Source organism: Ictalurus punctatus, chromosome 10 (assembly GCF_001660625.3).
Source record: "Ictalurus punctatus breed USDA103 chromosome 10, Coco_2.0, whole genome shotgun sequence".
NCBI classification, from domain to species: Eukaryota; Metazoa; Chordata; class Actinopteri; order Siluriformes; family Ictaluridae; genus Ictalurus; species Ictalurus punctatus.
The window spans coordinates 28,411,659-28,432,946 of record NC_030425.2 but is presented as its reverse complement, the minus strand read 5'-3'; the positions used below and the strand labels follow the sequence as shown (position 1 = coordinate 28,432,946).

General features: G+C 39.2%; 3 protein-coding genes across 7 annotated transcripts in view; 2 read left to right on the top strand and 1 right to left on the bottom strand.

Moving 5' to 3' along the window:
* phlpp2 (PH domain and leucine rich repeat protein phosphatase 2) overlaps positions 1-10,869 on the top strand; it is a 53,030-nt gene extending 42,161 nt beyond the window's left edge. Inside the window, exons 18-19 of the mRNA XM_017477525.3 lie at positions 3,388-3,619; positions 4,532-10,869. Coding sequence (XP_017333014.1) covers positions 3,388-3,619; positions 4,532-5,776 — 1,477 coding nt within the window. The 3' untranslated portion in view covers positions 5,777-10,869. The remainder of the gene's footprint in view (positions 1-3,387; positions 3,620-4,531) is intronic.
* Positions 10,870-14,028: 3,159 nt separating this feature from the next.
* Positions 14,029-21,010, bottom strand: marveld3 (MARVEL domain containing 3). 4 transcript variants are annotated; one of them, XM_053683150.1, is made up of 4 exons: positions 20,889-21,010; positions 16,263-16,571; positions 16,071-16,138; positions 14,029-14,911 (listed from the first exon to the last, which is right to left on the bottom strand). In XM_053683150.1, the coding sequence occupies exons 2-4, from the start codon at positions 16,523-16,525 to the stop codon at positions 14,301-14,303; spliced, it is 942 nt and encodes a 313-aa protein (XP_053539125.1). In that variant the 5' UTR covers positions 16,526-16,571; positions 20,889-21,010; the 3' UTR covers positions 14,029-14,300. The 4 variants fall into 4 exon arrangements, with proteins under 4 accessions (XP_053539125.1, XP_017333021.2, XP_017333024.2 ...); XM_017477532.3 differs by lacking the exon at positions 20,889-21,010 and adding an exon at positions 17,713-17,819; XM_017477535.3 differs by lacking the exon at positions 20,889-21,010 and adding an exon at positions 17,713-17,809 and having other exon boundaries at positions 16,263-16,568.
* Positions 20,859-21,288, top strand: part of usp10 (ubiquitin specific peptidase 10) — a 34,748-nt gene continuing 34,318 nt past the window's right edge. For both annotated transcript variants that reach the window (XM_053683149.1, XM_017477537.3), the window contains exon 1: positions 20,859-20,999. In XM_053683149.1, coding sequence (XP_053539124.1) covers positions 20,979-20,999 — 21 coding nt within the window. In that variant the 5' untranslated portion in view covers positions 20,859-20,978. The remainder of the gene's footprint in view (positions 21,000-21,288) is intronic.

Below are 21,288 nucleotides of genomic sequence, written 5' to 3'. Positions count from 1 at the left end.
CTGCCTTCAAGTTATTAGTACCATCCTTAAGGCTATTAGTACCATCCTTTCATCCTTCATCAGTGGACAATAGAACTGACAAAGAACAAACAGCTAGATTACACAGTGACTCAATGTTACGTCTTACCACCTGAACCAGTACTTCCGTGCCTGACAGCATCCTGCGTCTTCTTCCCAATGGGACAAGCATGGCTGTTTGTCACCTCCAGTGCACGGGGTCAGACCGCTGTGGTGAAGCACTGCATCTCCAAAAATGGTACCGGTAAAAAGCAGAGCATACAGAGCATCACACTTGAAAAAGAACATAATAGAAGAGCATGAGGACAAAATGTTAAGAGATGGCATCATAGAGCCCTCCTCATCACCATGGTCCTCACCTGTGGATTTAGTGCTGAAACTGGACCACTCGTACCGGTTTTGTGTTGATTACAGGAAGGTGAATAGCAAAACCATACCGGAAGCTTATCCAATGCCCATGTTACGTGACATACTGGAATCCTTGAAATACGCCTTCTGGTTCACGACCTTGGATTTGCAGACCGGCTATTGGCTAGTGGAAATATAGGAGGAGAGCAAGCAGAAACGCAGCTGCCACTGTCCCAACAACTGATGGAATGAGTACTGAGCAGGCTGAGAGGAAAGATCTACTTTGTATACATTGAAGACATTATCATATACTCCCACCAACCTGAAGCACCTGAAAAAGAAAGGGGTTAGATGGGAGTGGTCACCTGAATGTCAGGCCAGCATTGAAAGCAGCACTACAAAATTCTCCAGTACTCGCACATCCTAAACTTTCTCTACCGTTCCAAGTAGACTACAATTCCCATCAGCCACCGCACCGCAAAAATTCCAACTCATAGTATCACTATCCTTGATCCCGTGCATTCTACACTATTTCCATTCCAGCCCACCAGGGGGGCCATCTCGGATGGTTAAAGACCCTGCTATGTGTGCTATAGGTAGCCTGGTGGCCAACAGTGTGAAAAGACGTCTGGGGGTATGTGAACAACCATGAGAACACCAAGCCTTCTGGATTCATGCAGTCCACTGAGGTGCCAGAGGCAAGCACACCTTGGGAATTGAACTCACGAGACCTTTCGCCACCAGCTAAAGACGAAAGACCTACCTTCTGGTAATCATGGACTTCTTCAATAATGGGTAGAGATGTTCCCTTTATGAGGCAACAAGACCCCTAAGATCCCGAAAGTTCTTAGGGACGAAATCTTTACTCGATCAGGAGTTCCTAAATACCTGGTCTCCGATTGCGGGCCCCAGTGTACATCACTGCTACTGACGGAACTCGGCTAAAAGGGAGTAATAACACAAAAACTCACCACACGCTACGACCCGCAGACCAACCTGAGTGAAAGGATCAACAGAACCCTGAAGGTCATGACTTCTTAATACGTGGGAGACCAGCATGACACCTGGGCCCAGTAGATCCCTGAGTTCAGGTTTGCCATCAACACAGCCCAGGCATGAGACAACGGGAAGAACTCCAGCCGAGCTCATGACCGGCAGAACCCTCAAAGGACCACTGGAGCGATTAATATATCAACCCCCATTGCCAGACCAAGCCGCCTATCTAGTGATAGAAAAACAAAAGGAAATGACAGAGGAGGTTAAGCACAGGATGGGGTTGCATCGGGTGAGACAAGCTAGATATTATAATGTCAGGAGGAAAGATGCACCCTTTCACCCTGGAGATCTAGTCTGGCTCCGATCACACCCACTTTCTAGTGCCACCGCCAAATTCTCTGCAAAGCTAGTAGCCAAGTGGGAAGGACCTGTGGAAATAAAAAAAAAAAACTAGGCCCAATAAATTACAACATGGTCAATCTAAAGAGACGGACTCTTACCTCTGCCGCCATAGGCTGGGGGGGTCTATGTAGCACCGCCACATATTGTTCCTGTTATATATATGTGTAATAATTTTAATTATTGCTACCTGTTATATATTAGTGCTGTCTTGTTGCCACCATCAACATTGTGTTTGGCTCCGTTCTCACGAGACTGTATGTAAACACAGTGCCGATACGTTGTCACGTAACGGTGTACGTGTTTACAGAAGTAAACGTAACCCAAGAGAGAGACAGCAGAAGGAGCGCATTTATTTGATTTACTCTCCAACGGGGTGGATTATACTCACGATTTGCCAACGATAATGCTGCTGAGGAAATACTGGGACTATTTCTTTTTCTATTTTTTATGCCGCTCGGGAGGATTCACCAGCGGGATTTATTGATCCGGTGGAAGGGAGGATCCGCCCACCTTTGGACTGAGAAACGGGTGAGGACGATCCAAAGACTGTAAACCATTGTATATATTTCTTAAAATAATTTTTTTCACCGCAAGAGAGACTGTGGGTGTGGGGTATTTGTATATATTTGGTGGCTTCCATTTGTATAATACACAACAAACTTGGTGAAAGTTATTGGTGGTTTTTGGTGAGCCTTTTTTTATACGCTGTTAGAGCCCGGATCTTAATTGTAACCAGAGCCTCGCCGAGGTGAGTTGTTACAACTTGACTTGAATTTTTATATTTAACTTGTATAAATAAAGATCCACAAATTTCACACAATTGTATACACGGAATATTATTAATTATTATCCTGTGCATTTCATTAAGGGCTTATAATCTCTTTAGTTTCTATCACATAAAATGTTGGCTAGCATATATATGAAAAATGTGTCTTTTTTGCATTTAGCTCCGCCCCCTGGTTAGACTCTTTGTATTTCTGCATCTGTTTGAAATCCCCTTTAAAACTTAAGCTACTCCAGCATGTGAATATTTCATCCACTCAGTTTTACAATTTTTTTTCTTTCCTTGCTCTATTATTATTCATCAAAGCATTACAGCATTACAGCACCAATGCCAATCACTGAGGATAAGCCCGGCCCCCTTTTCTGTTTTGTGAAATTGTCCTGTCACCCATATGCACTAAGAATTTCTCAAGGAAAATGCTATGCACAATTTCTGAGGACCTGTTTTACTGCTCTACAGCGCCTCTAGTGGTCAAAAGTTACATTGAATAACTTTAATATACAGTTTAATGAGAAAACATATATATATATATATATATATATATATATATATATATATATATATATATATATATATATATATATATATATATATTTCTGAATGCCTTCTTAAATATAATCTGAGAGCTGTGAGTTCACATTTTTTGAAACGGGAAGTTAGGGAAGGAGCATGTCATAGAGCTTGACTGATTTCCATGATAGCCAATAACATTCAAGAGATGCTGCACCCCAAAAATGGAAGCTGAATAATGCATCCAAGAGTCTAAAGGAAAACATGTAGACTTAAATGAAGGTAAATGTATTCTCAGTGCCTCTTTTTCTCCACCGTATTCCTTGTAGAAAGCTGGGGATGGCGGGGCAGAAGCTCGGGGCGTCGGCTCTCCTCTGCTACATTCACCACGAGTCCTCTGAGTCGAGCAGCTACTTCAGCCTGACCGTGGCCAATGTAGGAACCTGCCAGGCTTTGCTGTGCCGCGAAGGCCAACCGCTGGCCTTGTCCAAAGTCCTTAGCCTGGAGCAGAGTGCTGAAGAGATGGAGAGGGTCAAAACGGCCAAGGCAATTATCACTGAGGTAGATTTACTAGCTACATGTTGCTAACACCTGGCTTTTGTACATAAAACAGAAACTTACTCAGTACTTACTGTATATAACTGATTTCATGTTGTGGAAAAGTTTTAGCCACAGATGTTGAGTGCTAAGCTAAAAACATCCCCAAAAAAGAAGATTACAAATTAAGACTGAAATCCAACTTGTGTCGAGATGTTGATCTGTGACAAATATGAGCTAGTTTTCTCACATTTAAATAACCTCCTAACTTAGCTAATCTTGGTGTTATTATGGATGAATGGCACTTGGGGTATTTCATAATGTTTATAATGTGTTTATAATGTGGCTAAAAGTGTAGAGATGTTCCTTTTTTTTCATCATTTTTAATGATCAGGGGTTCCCAAACCTTTTGGTCAAATAATCCCCAATGTAGATTCTGCGACCCCCAAGTCTTAGAATTTTGGTTTCTCCTTGTTATTCACCTTCACGGTTGCATTTTTTTTTCATATTTGTTTACATGGCTTATTGAGTTAGAATCACTCAGTGTTTTCGAGGAACTAAGGTAAGGTAGATGGACAGAGAAATTTGTCCATTTTTACTGAAGAACTCCTACACTAATTCAGCATGAGCTCAATCTGGCTTTATTGGATGTGTCTGCAAGTAGCATTTCAAAATAGTAGCACAGAATTTCTGTCTTCATAATTAGACCAATATTAATTTGCCACAAAAAAAAGGATAAGGTAAGTTTTGCTCACGACCCCATTTATAAATTAAATGACCCTACATAAGGTCCCTAGTTTGGGAACCCCTGTTCTAAATAAATGATTTTTAATGGTTTACTTCCCACTGTGATCACTTGCTAAGTAGTTTCATCCTACTGTGATGTTTACACATGACTGTATTGACTGAAAAGTTTTTTGACCCTTTGCGCTATAGGATAACAAGGTGAGTGGTGTTACATGCTGCTCTCGGCTGTTGGGATGCTCCTATCTGTTCCCCTGTGTCCTTCCTAAGCCCTGGGTACGAACTGAACCGCTTTGCGCTCAGGATGAGTTCCTAATCTTGGGCAACAGGGCACTTTTCCAATATCTGTCTTACCAAGAGGCAGTAACTACTGTGCTGGCTGTCCGAGACCCTCGAGCCGCTGCCAAAAAGCTTTGCACGCTTGCCCAGAGTTATGGGTGCAAGGACAATGTCGGTGCAGTAGTTGTAGCTCTGCGCATTGGCGAGGATAGTTGTACTTGTGAGCCTATGCTCTCCACAGAGGTCCGAGGACCCCCCATACCAAACCCCATTCCCATATCTGTGCCACCTCTTGACCCGGCCACTCCTTCTTCAAGTAGTGGCATCGCCTCAGAGTTCAACAGCGAGACCTCTGCGTCTGAGGTGGGAAGTGAGGCTGGATCCACGGCGTCTGATGAACACACTTCTTCGGGTCCAAATGCACGACATGAACGCCGCTGCAGCTTGCACCCAGCTGCCACGATTTGCAACACTGGAGGTCCTGGAAGTCTAGGGGTTGGAACTCATCCTGCTCTGTTCCAGCGCCAACCATCCTCCGCGACATTTTCCAGCAACCAGTCTGACAATGGTCTAGACAGCGACGATGAGGCTCCACTGGAGGGCGTCATTTCCAATGGGAGTAAGTTGGAAGTCGAGGTGGACATCCACTGCTGTGCTTTCCAGCTTCGCTCTGGGCGTCCGGAAAGCCCCAAGGAACTAGATATCCGCGGCACCAACTACACCAACAGCAAGATGCGCCGTCAGAACAGTGTGGTGGTGTCAACCGCTAACGGCTGTCTTCTTGCTGTCTGTGGCCGAGAGATCTCGGACCTCAAGAAATCTCCCTCTACGTCCAGTCTGTTTGGGAAGAAGCTCTCTAATGGTTCTGTTGTGGCACTTGAGGACAGTCATAACATCATTGAGGTAGCACTCGAAGCACCGAAGAAGAAGTCTGGTTACTTTGCAGCACCTGCCCAACAAGATCCTGAGGATCAGTTAATCATACCTCCCAGTCTTGAACAAGATGTTCGGGAGCAGCTGAGGGGCCAAAGTCCTGTGGTTTCTGGCCCTCCGCCACCCTTACCACCTCCCACAAGCAGAGGTTCAAACTGGGATCACCCTCACCCTGGTCTCCCTCCTGCTACCTTTCAACAGGAGGTCTACGACACTGCTCTGTAGTGGGTACTACCCGCGGTGACCTAGTGCCATATTGTGGAGGTGGATGTGGTTCATTTTGCTTTGATTTTTATTTTCCAGTTCTTATTCAGCTCTGACATTGTGTGAAGACCTGCATGTGCTATGTGGTGACATCCCACTTACCTGGAGCGGTCTCTGGTAAACCTAAGAAGTGGACAGTATTGACAAAAAGTGCACAAATTTCAAGAACAGTAAAACAAAATCTTGATAGTTGGCTGACTAGCAAAAACCACATGAACTAAAATACCTCATACACGACCTTGCATAACTAACGAGCTACATAGCCCTTTATGATATCATTTGGCAGAAAGGTTCTTTGGGCTTAAACCATGACCAAAAGGTAAGAAAAGTGCCTATTGCAGATGGTTCCGGCTCTCCAGCACCTCCATTGGTCTGGTGCGCTTTCACTGTTACCGAGAAATGCCAATTTGTTTTTCCTGCCTAAAACTACTCGATCATTTTTAGTTGACGTAAAAAGCTGAAGTATGATTGGGAAAGCTCAGCTTTCTTCATCCTGTCTGGTGGAGTGCAAATTGCAGAACAAACTTCTAAAGCCATGGGAAGGATGGCACACACTGTTTGGCTTCCTCCAGCCTTTCTGGAACCTTCTGCACAAAATATGCACCGCACACCACATCCTGTTGTGGTGGACATCGGTAATAGAGGTGGTTCTCACCAAAACTGTGACTGAGAGGAGGAACTAGACCAAACTTGATATCTCATATCATTTCATGATGCATCTAAGATGCAGTTGCAGTCTCGGCCAATCAGAAAGAGACAGTTATTAAACGTAACTGGTTGAAATCACGACTTAATTGTGAGTTATTAGGACTACTTGAAGCGTGCCATTAGAGACTGAATTATCAAAGCACTCATGCCTAAAGCTTTTGAGGCTTAAATACTGTACATACTTGGTCTTTGCACTAAAAGTGCTGCAAAGTAACTGGTACTGATAGAGCATGAATGGGGTATTTTTCATCCTATATCTGAACCGCTAAGCTAATTAACTGCGAAAAAACTACATTATATCCATATGTTCTCCTGAGTGTGTTTATGTCTGTGCGCAACACCTGATTTCACCTGATTTATGATGTGATCGTTCTTGCCCCATACCTTGATATGGGTTGTTTTTTTTTTTAAAAAGAAAATGACGATGAATGAATGCAGAGGATGCCTTCACAGTGTGATTAAGCTTTGTGTGAATGTAACATGCACTTATTTGTTATATCTCGAGTTATATATACGATTTACACTAGGGTTTCTCAAGGACCAGATGTGATCGCTGATGAGAATACACGATTGGAGACAGTCGTTCAAAAAGCGCAAACGAGGCCACACCCACAGAATGTGTCCAAATTTCCTGGAGGAGTAACGCCTTCAGAATGGACATTTAACTGAACCGTTTTCACGTCGTACTTGGCGACGTTTCAGCCTTCCTGGTATATATCCTTGGTACCGAGGGCTGTAAGAAGGCTCGCCGTTTTAATGAGGTTCTCTTTGGAGATGAATATGTGTCGTAGTTAATATTTTTTACAATGCTGAATATGCACAACGTCTGAGTCTGAGGTAAGAAATGAAAAACAAAACCATCTGTCCTCATAAATAGTTATAACCGTGATGGTACCGTTGTCAGTCCCCTGTCAGTCCTTACACTGATGTCTGCTTAGAAATTTGTTTGTTTACCCTTACGATCCCACCCACCTTCTCAATCAAACGTTCTCGCTAGAGATCACATCTGACCTTTAAGAATAATCCAGTAGGGAAAACTTAAAACACTGTTAAGAACTTTGTTGAATACGACATGCACACAGGTGGGGCTTTGGGTCGGAGGAAGTAACCAGATATGGTGTTTTTATTTTATTTAGTAATCACTTAAGCACTTAATCCTTCGTGGAAAGAAATGCAGAAAAAAAGAAAGTATTGAAGACTAATAACTGGGAAGACGTAAGACGTCCTTGCTGGCATTGTGTCACATGTCAAACTGTCATACATGCTGTAATTGTTATATTTGGCACTGAATGCAGAGGTGGCAACATTTATGCATTTGCTATTTTTGATCCATTGCTACAGGGATATGGGAGACGCTAGAAAACATTTTTAAAAAATTATTATTTTTTTTTTTGCTAAACGTGAATAAAATTCACCTGACAGAAAAGAAACTTCACCGAAAGGGAAAGGACGCAGGATGTAAATGGCCGTTTGTTTTTGATTAGTGTTTACTTTTGCTTCAAGTTGAATTTATCTCCGTGAACTCGGTGGCATGTGAATTTGCGAAACTCAGACTTACGAGCCAGTAGTAAACAAATGGGGTGTATTAGTCTTGTTAGCAATGTTGGCACCTCTGCTGAATGTGACGTTCCACTGTTTCCCAAAAAAAACACCCCAAACAAACCCACACCGGAGTCATCTGGAGGTCAAGACTCTGTCTTTAACTTCTTACTTCTTACTCAGTGGTCATTTATTCACTAATCACTTTGCTCACTGAAACAGTCAAAAAAAATATCCTGAATTATAGATTTTCAGATTTATTTTTTTTTGGATGTGGGTCAGATTTAAAAAAACAAAACATAGGACAATCAGAACGCTTAGAAAAGGTTAGAAAAAAATCCCCTGCCTGTAAATGCAGTTCCATCCATCCATCCATCTTCTATACCGCTTAATCCTTTTCAGGGTCACGGGGAACCTGGAGTCTATCCCAGGGAGCATGGGGCACAAGGCGGGGTACACCCTGGACAGGGTGCCAATCCATCGCAGGGCACAATCACATACACACTCACACACCCATTCATACACTACGGACACTTTAGACACGCCGATCAGCCTACCGTGCATGTGTTTGGACTGGGGGAGGAAACCGGAGTACCCGGAGGAAACCCCCACAGCACGGGGAGAACATGCAAACTCCGCACACACACGGCCACGGTGGGAATCAAACCCCCGACCCTGGAGGTGTGAGGCGAACATGCTAACCGCTAAGCCACCGTGCGTGTAAATGCAGTTAAAATGTTACATTTTTTTTTTCCTTTTCATTTTGAAAGCTGTATTACAATTACGATTTATAAGCAAATTTTTATGGTCTAGGTTTATTCATCATTCTCGTGCCAACACACACACAAACTTCTTCTTTTAGGCTGCTTTCCCAAACACTTGGTGTTTTTTCTCAACCAGCGCATGTTTTACATGCAAATGGCCACTTTTAAAAATTGCTGCCAGGTTTTTTTACTCCACAGCGTGAAAACGTCCGAAGATGGGAGAAAAAGTTTTGTTTTTTCAGAAAATTGCCGAGCGACTAAACCAATCACGTCCCACGTTGCGCTTGAGCGAGAAAAACAAACATGGAGGACAAAGTAGTGAATAATGAGTGAATACGAGGAGGTTTACGACATGTCAAATCGAAAATATTTCCACGATTCAAAATTTGCGATTTAACTAAAGATAACGTGTCTGTTTTCACTGTTAAGTCGCACAAACTCTTGTGATTTTCTGCTTCCAAAGCCACAGCGTAGACAAACAGCTTCCTCATTACCCATCTTTATTGCGTCTGCATTACTGAGAATAATAATAGCGCGTTCGAGTCACGTCGGAAAGATCATATTTATGAGCCGAACGCACACGAACGCCACCACAAAGTCGTAATTACGAGTGGGAAACTCTGGATTTTCTTTGCGAGTTTCCGAGTGGAGGTCACCGGTAAGAAAACATGGCGGAATCAGTGGATGCAACGTCTGTAGTTGATGGTAAATTTGATCAAACTGAATGTTTTCTCGCCTCAGAAGCTGATTTCAGTTATTCCCCTGGGATACGGTGCAAGTTAAATGTCAGGCTTTTTTATTGACAATAAAACAAGCTAATTTCCGTCACAAAATACGATAGAATTACCAAATTACAATTACCAAATAATATGCAACGATAAAGTTTACACTGGCTTTATACATTTATTAAAAACATTTAAAAAACTCGATGATTTTTTTTTTTTTTAACCAGACAGTTAGAATAAATGACCACTGATTAATATATTACTTTTATTCATGTTTAAACTACATAAAAAGAAAAACAGGAGCAGTGATTGAGAGTAAAAAAGTCTTCAATTTGATAACGTCGCTACGATCGTCTCATTTGCAAGCCGTGTTAACGTCAGAAGTATTTTATTCAACCTGGAGGATTCAGTATGCTTTTATTTTATTTGCCTGCCTGTAAGTAATTCATTAACAATATTCAAACACAAGACGGTAAGATTGCTGATGTATTATGCGTATTATGGTTTGTTTTTGTTGTTGTTGTTTTGTTTTTTTTTTTTTAAAAAAGTTTTACCTTGAATGTATATTTTATATCATCTTCCAAATGAAGGCGTGTTCTGGACAGACAGCCATTTTGAAAGATGTTCGCTTGTTTGCCATGTGACCAAAGTTCAATCTCACTATTATTTCTGTACATTTATCCTTTTTCATTTTTTTTCTTCTTTTTTTTTTTTCTAGAGACACTTATATTTTCTCTCAATGCCAAGAAGCTGAGGTTTATTTTTATACGTCATTGATTCGTGCAGATTTATTGGTCTTTCAGTACAGAATCGAGAATTTGCAGTCACTCCCATCGAAATGTTTTACTTGACACAAATTATTAAATGTATTAAATGTCAGAAGCATGCCCTATATCAATAACTACATATAATTAAAGATATAAATATATATGGACCGGTTACTTTGTACAAAAACAACCTATCTGTTTATAAGAATTGTTTTAAATATCCAAAGCCTAATGTATATGATATTTTTATGTTTTGGGTCTTTTTTTTTTTTTTTTTTTTTTTTTAAGCATGCAGAAATCTGCTGAATAGTTTATGTTCTATATTTAATGTAATGAGTTCTAAAGGAAAAAATTGTTGTTCTGTTGATTTAAGAGAAGGATTAACGCAAGCACTTTTGCTGTTTGTCAGCTAGACTTTAAACCTCTTCGGATTTCGAGGGTGGGTGATGGTTCATTATTTCATTTGAGATGCTGCTATGACTAGTTTGGAGCAGAAAAGCTGTATTTTTAATTACTTTTTCAGCCAAGTAGCAATAAAAATTTATACTGTGGAGTGTGTTTTAAGTCGTTTCTTTCAGAGAAGACAGAGAGGCGACCATTCCAGAAAATTCCATTCGCGTCGAGTCTCTGCATCTTTAAAAGCCATTCATACTGTGGCAAAAGAGAAGGTTCGCCGTGCGAGTAACGTCAGTAAGTAAATAAAGTACGGAAGATGTCGGTAAGTAATGCAGACTGTAAATAAAGTCAGTAAAATAATAAAGTCGGTAAGTAAGTTAAGTTATGTCAGTGAGTAAAGAAAGTCTGTAAGTGAAATAAGCCATTACGCAAAGCAAGTAAGTTCAGTAAGTAAATTAAGAAAGGTCAATAAGAAAAGTACGTCATTAAGTAGTCAGTAAGTAAATTAAAACATTAAGTCGGTATCTAAATAGAGTAAGTAAGTAAATAGTAAATTAAGTAAGTCAATAAGTAAATTAAATTAGCATTTAAAGTCGGTACATAAAGTTAGTGACTAAATAAAATCAGTAAGTCAAGTAGGTGAAGAAAAGGTCAGTAAATAAATAAAGACAAGTGAGTGAAGTAAGGTCAGTAGGTAAATAATGACTGAGTAAAGTAAGGTCATTAAGTAAATAGTCAGTAGATAAATAAGTAAGTCAAGTCATTGAGTAAATTAAGTAATCCATTCATAAGTCATTATGTAAATAAAGTCAGTAGGTAAATAAGTCAGTAAAGTAAGGTCCTTATGTAAATAAAGTCAGTAGGTAAATAAGTCAGTAAAGGTCATTATGTAAATAAGTCAGTAAAGTAAGGTCCTTATGTAAATAAAGTCAGTAGGTAAATAAGTCAGTAAAGTAAGGTCCTTATGTAAACAAAGTCAGTAGGTAAATAAGTCAGTAAAGTAAGGTCCTTATGTAAATAAAGTCAGTAGGTAAATAAGTCAGTAAAGGTCATTATGTAAATAAAGTCAGTAGGTAAATAAGTCAGTAAAGTAAGGTCCTTATGTAAATAAAGTCAGTAGGTAAATAAGTCAGTAAAGGTCATTATGTAAATAAAGTCAGTAGGTAAATAAGTCAGTAAAGGTCATTATGTAAATAAGTCAGTAAAGTAAGGTCCTTATGTAAATAAAGTCAGTAGGTAAATAAGTCAGTAAAGGTCATTATGTAAATAAGTCAGTAAAGTAAGGTCCTTATGTAAATAAAGTCAGTAGGTAAATAAGTCAGTAAAGTAAGGTCCTTATGTAAACAAAGTCAGTAGGTAAATAAGTCAGTAAAGTAAGGTCCTTATGTAAATAAAGTCAGTAGGTAAATAAGTCAGTAAAGGTCATTATGTAAATAAAGTCAGTAGGTAAATAAGTCAGTAAAGTAAGGTCCTTATGTAAATAAAGTCAGTAGGTAAATAAGTCAGTAAAGGTCATTATGTAAATAAAGTCAGTAGGTAAATAAGTCAGTAAAGTAAGGTCCTTATGTAAATAAAGTCAGTAGGTAAATAAGTCAGTAAAGGTCATTATGTAAATAAAGTCAGTAGGTAAATAAGTCAGTAAAGTAAGGTCCTTATGTAAATAAAGTCAGTAGGTAAATAAGTCAGTAGGTAAATAAGTCAGTAAAGGTCATTATGTAAATAAAGTCAGTAGGTAAATAAGTCAGTAAAGGTCATTATGTAAATAAAGTCAGTAGGTAAATAAGTCAGTAGGTAAATAAGTCAGTAAAGGTCATTATGTAAATAAAGTCAGTAGGTAAATAAGTCAGTAAAGGTCATTATGTAAATAAGTCAGTAAAGTAAGGTCCTTATGTAAATAAAGTCAGTAGGTAAATAAGTCAGTAAAGTAAGGTCCTTATGTAAACAAAGTCAGTAGGTAAATAAGTCAGTAAAGTAAGGTCCTTATGTAAATAAAGTCAGTAGGTAAATAAGTCAGTAAAGGTCATTATGTAAATAAAGTCAGTAGGTAAATAAGTCAGTAAAGGTCATTATGTAAATAAAGTCAGTAGGTAAATAAGTCAGTAAAGTAAGGTCCTTATGTAAATAAAGTCAGTAGGTAAATAAGTCAGTAGGTAAATAAGTCAGTAAAGGTCATTATGTAAATAAAGTCAGTAGGTAAATAAGTCAGTAAAGGTCATTATGTAAATAAAGTCAGTAGGTAAATAAGTCAGTAAAGGTCATTATGTAAATAAAGTCAGTAGGTAAATAAGTCAGTAAAGGTCATTATGTAAATAAAGTCAGTAGGTAAATAAGTCAGTAAAGGTCATTATGTAAATAAAGTCAGTAGGTAAATAAGTCAGTAAAGGTCATTATGTAAATAAAGTCAGTAGGTAAATAAGTCAGTAAAGGTCATTATGTAAATAAAGTCAGTAGGTAAATAAGTCAGTAGGTAAATAAGTCAGTAGGTAAATAAGTCAGTAAAGGTCATTATGTAAATAAAGTCAGTAGGTAAATAAGTCAGTAAAGGTCATTATGTAAATAAAGTCAGTAGGTAAATAAGTCAGTAAGTAAATAGTAAGTAAAGACAAAGTAAAGTAAGGTCAGTAAGTAAATAAATAAAGTCATTAAGTGAATTTATAAATTCGGTTAGTAAAAGTCAGTGAAGTCCAGTAAATTTGCACGGAAAGTGTTTCTGAAGCGGTGTACTCGTCTCAGTGAATCCTACAAAAAAGATACACTTCCAATTTAATCAGAGAATTCCACACCAGCATCTTACGGACTTAAATTTACTTGCTGTAGTTCGCATCACTTACACTGTGTCCTCACTGGGAGCCTGTTATGAGAAAAGGGATCGTAAACCATTATAATGACTGCTGTATGTGGACTACAGATCGAGAGACGAGCATAAAGCTCATCATAAAGCGCAACAGTAACTGGACACTCGGAGGGAGAGTATACCTGTATATCTGTAAAGTGCAAACTAAATTCTTCTTTTCTGAGCCTGTTCCTATTTGTGTAAACTGGCATCAGTTTAAATTCTCACTCCCACTCCTCAAATGTATGCCACCCTTGGTCAATTTAAAAAAATCTTATCCGGAGACAGAAATCGTTATTAATGAGCCAAAAACGACACACAGAAAAACACTTAAACCGAGTGTTAAAGTGTCAGAAGCTTTTCATACAACCACTGAGGAAGTGCTTACAGGTGTGACATGCTGACAAACCGGCTCTACCACATTTGATTTGGGGGTTGATACGACAAGAAGGATTTAGTTGAAGTTAATACAACACCCAGAAATAATTCACGTTAATGTTTATTGAAAAAATATATATAAAAAGTGTAGTGCCTTACAAATCTCTTTAAAAAAAAAAAACGTCAAATTTTGGGTAGTTTATTTTGTAATCATGTCCTTTAAGGGTCCGAAACTGACATTCACATTAAAGGAACGGTTTAATCACGTCATGCATAGCTAATGGAGTGAAAAATGTTCCCGGGTAACATGATCCGTTAATCCTCTGCATCCACTTGCTCCTCGACTAGAAGCGGCGATAATTACGGCGGTAGTGTTTACACGTAGTTATCCTCTGCCTCCCTCTGCTGCTTCATCTGTCTGACGGCTCTGAACGCTCTCACAGTGAACACCGCGCTCACCATGAACACGAACACGCCCATCACGCCGAAAAACCCTCCTGCGATGTCCGTCCCACTCAGACTGCACTCATAACCCTTGATGCCTTTGCTCAAGTACATGTCCTCCCTCTGCTTGCAGATCGGGTTACTGTACGTCTCCTTGAGTTTGATGAAGTAAAAGGCCACGGCAGGGATATACCCCAGGCTGATCAGTGCGTCCAGCAGGGCCTCGGGCGGCAGCACGGCCGGGCAGCGGAACGGGACGCGCAACACCCCGAGTGCCAACATGACTAAAGCGTAAACCATCAGCGCTCCACCGCACGCCATGGTGAAAATATACGGAGGGAGCTTGAGCTTGTAGAAAAGATCGCTCAGCTCGTTTACTTTCGCCGCCTCCTGCGTCGTGAACGCCTGCGCCCCGCCGTAATAGTAGTAGTACAGCCCGCCCAGGCCGGCCAGGTCCTGGTATCGACCCTTGTTGCTGTACGGAACGCCGGCGCAGATCACGATCAGCAAGTTCACCAAAAACTGCATTAACTGGCAAAGGCCTGCAGACGAAAGGTTACACAACATTAATGCTAAGTCATTCATCTAAAGCTAAAAAAAACAAACCCAAAGGTTATTTCACAAAGACGTCATCGTTGATATGGTGCAGTTTTCTGTTAGGAGACGTTTATATAACATTTAAGGAAGGAGTCTCCGGTGTCGGTGCTTTGTAGCAGTCAGAGGTGAAGCCGTAAGTTTTCCGACATCTTCAGGGCAGGGGAGTCGATGCTTCTTTGCGGTTGCTCGGTAACAAGACAAGCTGCGATTTATTTATTTTTTGTCATACAAACGTTAAAAGAGAGGAAAACAAAAAGTTCATTAAGGACAAGAACCGACTAATTTTGCAGATAACGTTAAATATATCTACAAATCAAAAAAAAAAAAAAAAAAGCGGGACGCATCGTCCATTAATAAATAAATAAATGGTAATAGTCGACAAATTGCTGTGGTGTAAGAGAAAATAATCAACAGAGGAGTGGTGACAGTAACTCCAGCTCGCGTCAGGCCGTATCACACCACCCGGGTGTGGATTATTTTCCTATAACAGCACGCCTTGTCATTTCGTACTTACATAATCGACCATTTGGATGAATCCGCCTTAAGAAAACTCCAGACCTCACAATTGAAAAATAACTAGCTATGGAGTTTTATTAAGAATGAAATGAAATAGAATTTAATATTAATGAAAAATAAGTATGCAAGAATGAGATATCAAATTACAGTATAAGAACTTTTAAAAAAAAAAAATTAACACTGAATCAGACCACGCTAGGCTAATTTTACCTAGTGTTGTCCAGCTTTACCATTGTTTTTTTTTCTATTTACTGTACCTTGCTACATTTATTGAAGCCATGTTTTGTTTTTTTAACATCAAACCTTAATCAGGGATTTATTTTATTAAAAAAAATATATTTTGCTGCTTCAGGTGAATACTTTTAGAACCTGATTTTACAGTAAATTGAATGATGCTGTTATTAATTACTACAATATAATCACAGCAGTGTTACTGTAGCTGAACAATACGGTGCTCTGGTACAGTATAACCTACTAACACTGTATATATTTTCCCAGAATTCCTCATTTTCTCGTACAGAAGAGTGAAGCACCTTTAAACTATTATTACTGGCTGGGACACTGTGTTTTACTGTATAAATGACTTACCTCTGGCGGTGGGAATATACATTAGGTTGTAAAGAGCTTCTTCATTTCTTGACTCGTAAGGTGTAAATCTACAGATTAAAAAACAAAACAAAAAAAAACAAGTGATTTTGATGATAAACTGTTTCGAATAAGATCCGGAGTCAGGAACATGATTAAAACCACAGTAAGAGATTTTTAGGTGTTTCCTCCTACACTTCCTGATCAGGTTCTCCGTAGTTCCTCGATCTCTCCTTGTAATGACAAACCGTGCTCCTGTCCTCCCTGTAGGACTCATTTCCTCTGTCCCGGTCTCTGTCCCGGCCTCTGTCCCGGTCTCTGTCCCGGTCTCTGTCCCGGTCTCTGTCCCGGTCTCTGTCCCGGCCTCTGTCCCGGTCTCTGTCCCGGTCTCTGTCCCGGTCTCTCCTTTCAGGCTCAGGATAGTTCTGGTTCCTCGTCTTATGGTCCCGGTCCGGCATTGCCACTCACACTCACACACTCAGAGAGTGAGAAGACTTCTGACTACTGACATGACAGGTGAAAAGACAGATATTAAACGTAGAGCTTTAATAATGACGCTTCATTGAGGATGCTGTAAATAAAACACCCCGTATCTGTGAGATGTGAAAATATTCTTCACAGACTCCCGATGTCTTTTAAATCTTTGAATGTCTTGCATTCTTGCCATGTCATTTTGTTGAGCAAATTAATAACAACTGTACTTCTAGTCAAAATACCTGTCTGGTTATCAAATTAGTCGTTATTTTCCTGACAAGTGATAGACAATTGTACCAGTTCGTGCTAAATTTCTAGCCGAGTATGCAAAAACAGATGCCGCATTTTTCAGAATATTGAATTGTTAAACAAATAGATTCATTAATAAATGACCACACGTATATGATGTCACATTAAAATAAACAAATAAAACAAACAAATAAATAAATAAATCCTTTTAAAGGGAAGCTGTCAATACACCCATCAAAACTCAGAGAGCTCAGTGATTGGTAGAATTGTTCCAATTATTGTTCCATAAATCTGATCGCCTTTAGCATTCTTTGATTCTCAGCTTCAAATATTTATGTCGTTTATTGATAATACGTATTTACAAAACCGACGTACAGAAGCGCCCAATCAGATCAAGCAGTCACCAGTGATGCACCAATCAAAAGCAGTGCTGACGAAAGTCCCGCCCCCTCAACGTTCAATGCGGAAGTGGTTTCTTGAAGTTCAAGTCGCATATCGCGTTATTAATAAATGAACATACATAAATCTCTTGTGCTGTTTTGTTTTTTTAACAACTTAAACTAATTTCTTGATATTATTAAGCATTTGTAATTTCACACAACATCACTACGCAGTTATTTATAACTTAACTTTCAATGCGCTATTTATTTATTTATTTTGCCAATACTGATTAAGTCAGAAATCTTCCGCCATATAAAACGTTATTTATATCTTAAATATCAAGACTTCACCTTCCAGATCATCTGGGTTTAGTTCACGTATACTTCTAGACCTCTTTGGCCTAATCGAAACATATTTAAATCAAACAAACAAACAAACAAACAAGCAAAAAACAACAGCAACTGTATTCATAAATGAATCTGAACCATTGCATTTCAGACTCCACTTAAACCAGCCGACTGAAAACAAAAATATACAGTACCTCCACTGGATTTAATGATCCTTCTTGTTTTGCTTATCGATTTGTTTCACTTTGAACTTCCACATTAAACCCCGCCCCCTTACCTGTCTCAGGGGTGGGGATTGACACGTAATCCGCAGGTGTTTATTCCTTATAGCCGTTCGTTTATGCAGTTTAATAGTAAAACACAGAAAAGATGTTTTCCAGTGCCCATTAAATAAGGTTATTACACTATCTATCTATCTATCTATCTATCTATCTATCTATCTATCTATCTATCTCCCCATCTCACACTTTGCATGCAAATAAATGTTTGTATGTTTGTGGTTTGTTTATTCTCTGTTTAATACTCCTGCGACTGTATTTGTTAAAAACAAAGAAAGGCAATAGTTTATGTGCTAACATGTGACTACTGGTTAGTTTGTCCCTTATCTGCTTTCTTCTCAAATAAAAGTTGAGGTTATGTTTTTCCCCTCTTTAAGGTCCAATGCTGTGTCACATCATCTCCACGTTCCCTATACAGACCTATTAATACATTTGAAATGACTGTGCAATTTATTTCTTCAAAAATCTATTTTCATAAGCAGACAATATTCACAATATTTTTAAAACAGAAATGAACCTATCGGCTAAAGTTTTAGAATATTTAAAAACAAACAAACAAAAAATATCTACACTCATCTATGCATTTGTTGTTGTTGTTGTTGTTGTTGTTGTTGTTCCCAGCTATTTTCATTTTGGTCGGTTTTAGTTATTTTTGCAATACTTGAAAGAATGTGATATTTGATATATTTGTACATTCTGATGATTTAACATAATGCTGTTTTGGATATAATACTAGAATAAAATGAGTTTATATAGTCTACAGTATATGCTAAATAATGGTTTGGGTAAAACAAGGGATGTTTGCCTCCTTTGACATCCTTTTAAAATCACCAGTTGATGTGGTGTGCTTTAATTTAATAAACCACACACACATTATCAGTAAGACAACAATAATAGCATCCTACTAATTTGTTTCTGCTAATGAAATTTTAATTTGGTCCCTAGTGATATATTAGTACATGCCTAAAAGTATGTGAATATCATGACATTACCCATATGCGCCCATTGAAAGACCACAGAGTGGGTCCACTTTTGCAATTATAATAACCTCCGTTCTTTGGGGAAGGCTTTCCACTAGATTTTGGAGCGTGGCTGTGAGGATTTGTGCCTATTCAGTGAAAAGAGCGTTAGTGATGTCAGGTAACGAGGAGTCCTGGGGTGCAGTCGGCGTTCCAGTTCATCCCAAAGGTGTTCAATAGAGTTGAGGTCAAGGCTCTGTTCAAGACACTCGAGTTCTTCCAACCTTAACACATCATGTCTTCATGGAGCTCGCTTTGTGCTCAGGGGCATCGTCATGCTGGAACAGGTTTGGGCCTCTTAGTTCCAGTGAAGGGAAATGATAAAACTACAGCATACAAAGACATTCTATACAATTGTGTGCTTCCAAATTTGTGGCAACAGTTTGCAGATGAACCACATAGGGGTGTGAAGATCAGGTGTCTACATACTTCTGGCTGAATAGTTATTATACATGACTTGTGTCTTACCAAATAATAAAATGATTACAACTAGTAACTTGCTATATAATGTTTTATTTCCTTTTCTCTTTCATAAGTGAAACAATAATGATAAAACTACTCTGCTGATCCCCTCCCCAGGATAGAAATCATCAGAGATATTTTAATGGTTTCCACTACAAGTACAAATATTAAAGCCATTACCATTATTGGTCCTTAATAGTATCCACTAGACATAACATACCACCAATAGAACACAACAAATTACCAGTAGAAACCCACAGGGACCATTACAGTTTCCATTAAAACCAATACAATCCCCATTAAAACCAATACAAATTCTATGGATGTTTCTTATTGTTGTTTTTTGTCTTCTTTTTTTCAGCAGGGAAAGAGACATCTTTTCAGATTCACTTGCATCTAAGGTTCCAGAGGAAAAAAAAAAGTTTACTCTAACAAAGACCATGTTAATCCATAGCAAATTAAAAACAAATATGTTAAAAATGAATTTAAAAAATAAAATTAAAACAACACAGAAATAATAATAATAATAATAATAATAATAAACTAAGTAAGGTTACATGTAGGCTAAATAATACAGATATACGAAATTCATAATCTTAAAATATTTTCCCTCAGCTTCCAAGCGCCATAATAGCTGTTCTACTGCACAATTTTTAAGAATATAGTTAACATTTTCTTAATTGTATTTTATAATCTCCCCTACTGGAATAAAGTTGGTGTGACGTAGGAGGTTCGATATTCGCGGACATGCGGAAATTAAGGGACCGTCTCTAAAGTTACATACGACATTGTTATACACGTTTCTAACTTAAATAGCATTCGAAGGGAATGACTTGCAGTCATATAACCAACTGGAAAGTGTTCATCTAGGTGTCAGCTATAACGCACACCTTTTAGATTTCTGATATTTAACAAAATAAGCTATTAAATCATGTGTAAATTAGACATGTATTTCACTACAGAATGGGCCCATACACAAAATATACCATAATTTAAAAGTTCAATAGCATTTGAAGGGAATGACGTACAGTCAAAGAAACAACTGCAAAGTGTTCGTCTGGGTGTCAGCTATAACGCATACATTTTAGATATTTGATATTTATCAAAATATGATATTAAATCACATGTAAATTAGATATGAATTTCACTACAGAATGGGCCCGTACACCAAATTAGAAACGTGCTTATCAATGTCGTATGTAACTTTAGAGACGGTCCCTTAATTTCCGCATGTCCGCGAATATCGAACGTCCAACGTCACACCAACTTTATTCCAGTCTCTTCCCCTCCCCTTCATCCTCCCCGAAAATTGTATATTATTTATTATTATTTTGAATGTGTGCGCGCGCCGTCTCTCTCTCTCTCGCTCTTTCTAGCTCTCGTTCTCGCGCCGGCCCCTCCCACCCGCATGGGAAACGCGCATGCGCCACTTGCTGCACAGAGAGTGTAGTGCTCAGGCAAGACAAAGATGGCGGCGATGGCGGGGGAAGCAGCGTGATATGTTGGGGGAGTTTAGTAGCACACGGACACGAGTAACAGCGCTCCAAACACCGGCGATTAAGCACCATGGACGGCATGTCAGAGTAGGCGACTGAGCTTGAAAGCACTTACCGTTAAACCAGAGCGCTTTGTCCGCGACAGGACGGCCATCTTTCTGCTGAAGGAGACGGACGGGAAAAGAAAATCCATCTCACCGGGAGCATGGCTGCGCACGGCAACCAGGTAGCGACTTGCCAAATAAACTCGCTCAAGTGTCAGGAAAAACGTGTTGTGTACAAACTTAACGCGTGGTTTCGACGCATTAGCACACTTCCTCGTGAAAGCCGGTTGTGTCCGGTGCGTTATTATGATTTTAGAAACGCGAAATCCTTGAATTTGAATTAGTTCCTTCCCCCCCTCTTCTCATTGAAACACTTCAGCGTGGTGGTGCAGGCCTACACGCCTGCTTTATTCCGTTTGTGATTACAGTGCACTGAAATGAAGTCGCACCATCACGCAGGCGTCGTGTACA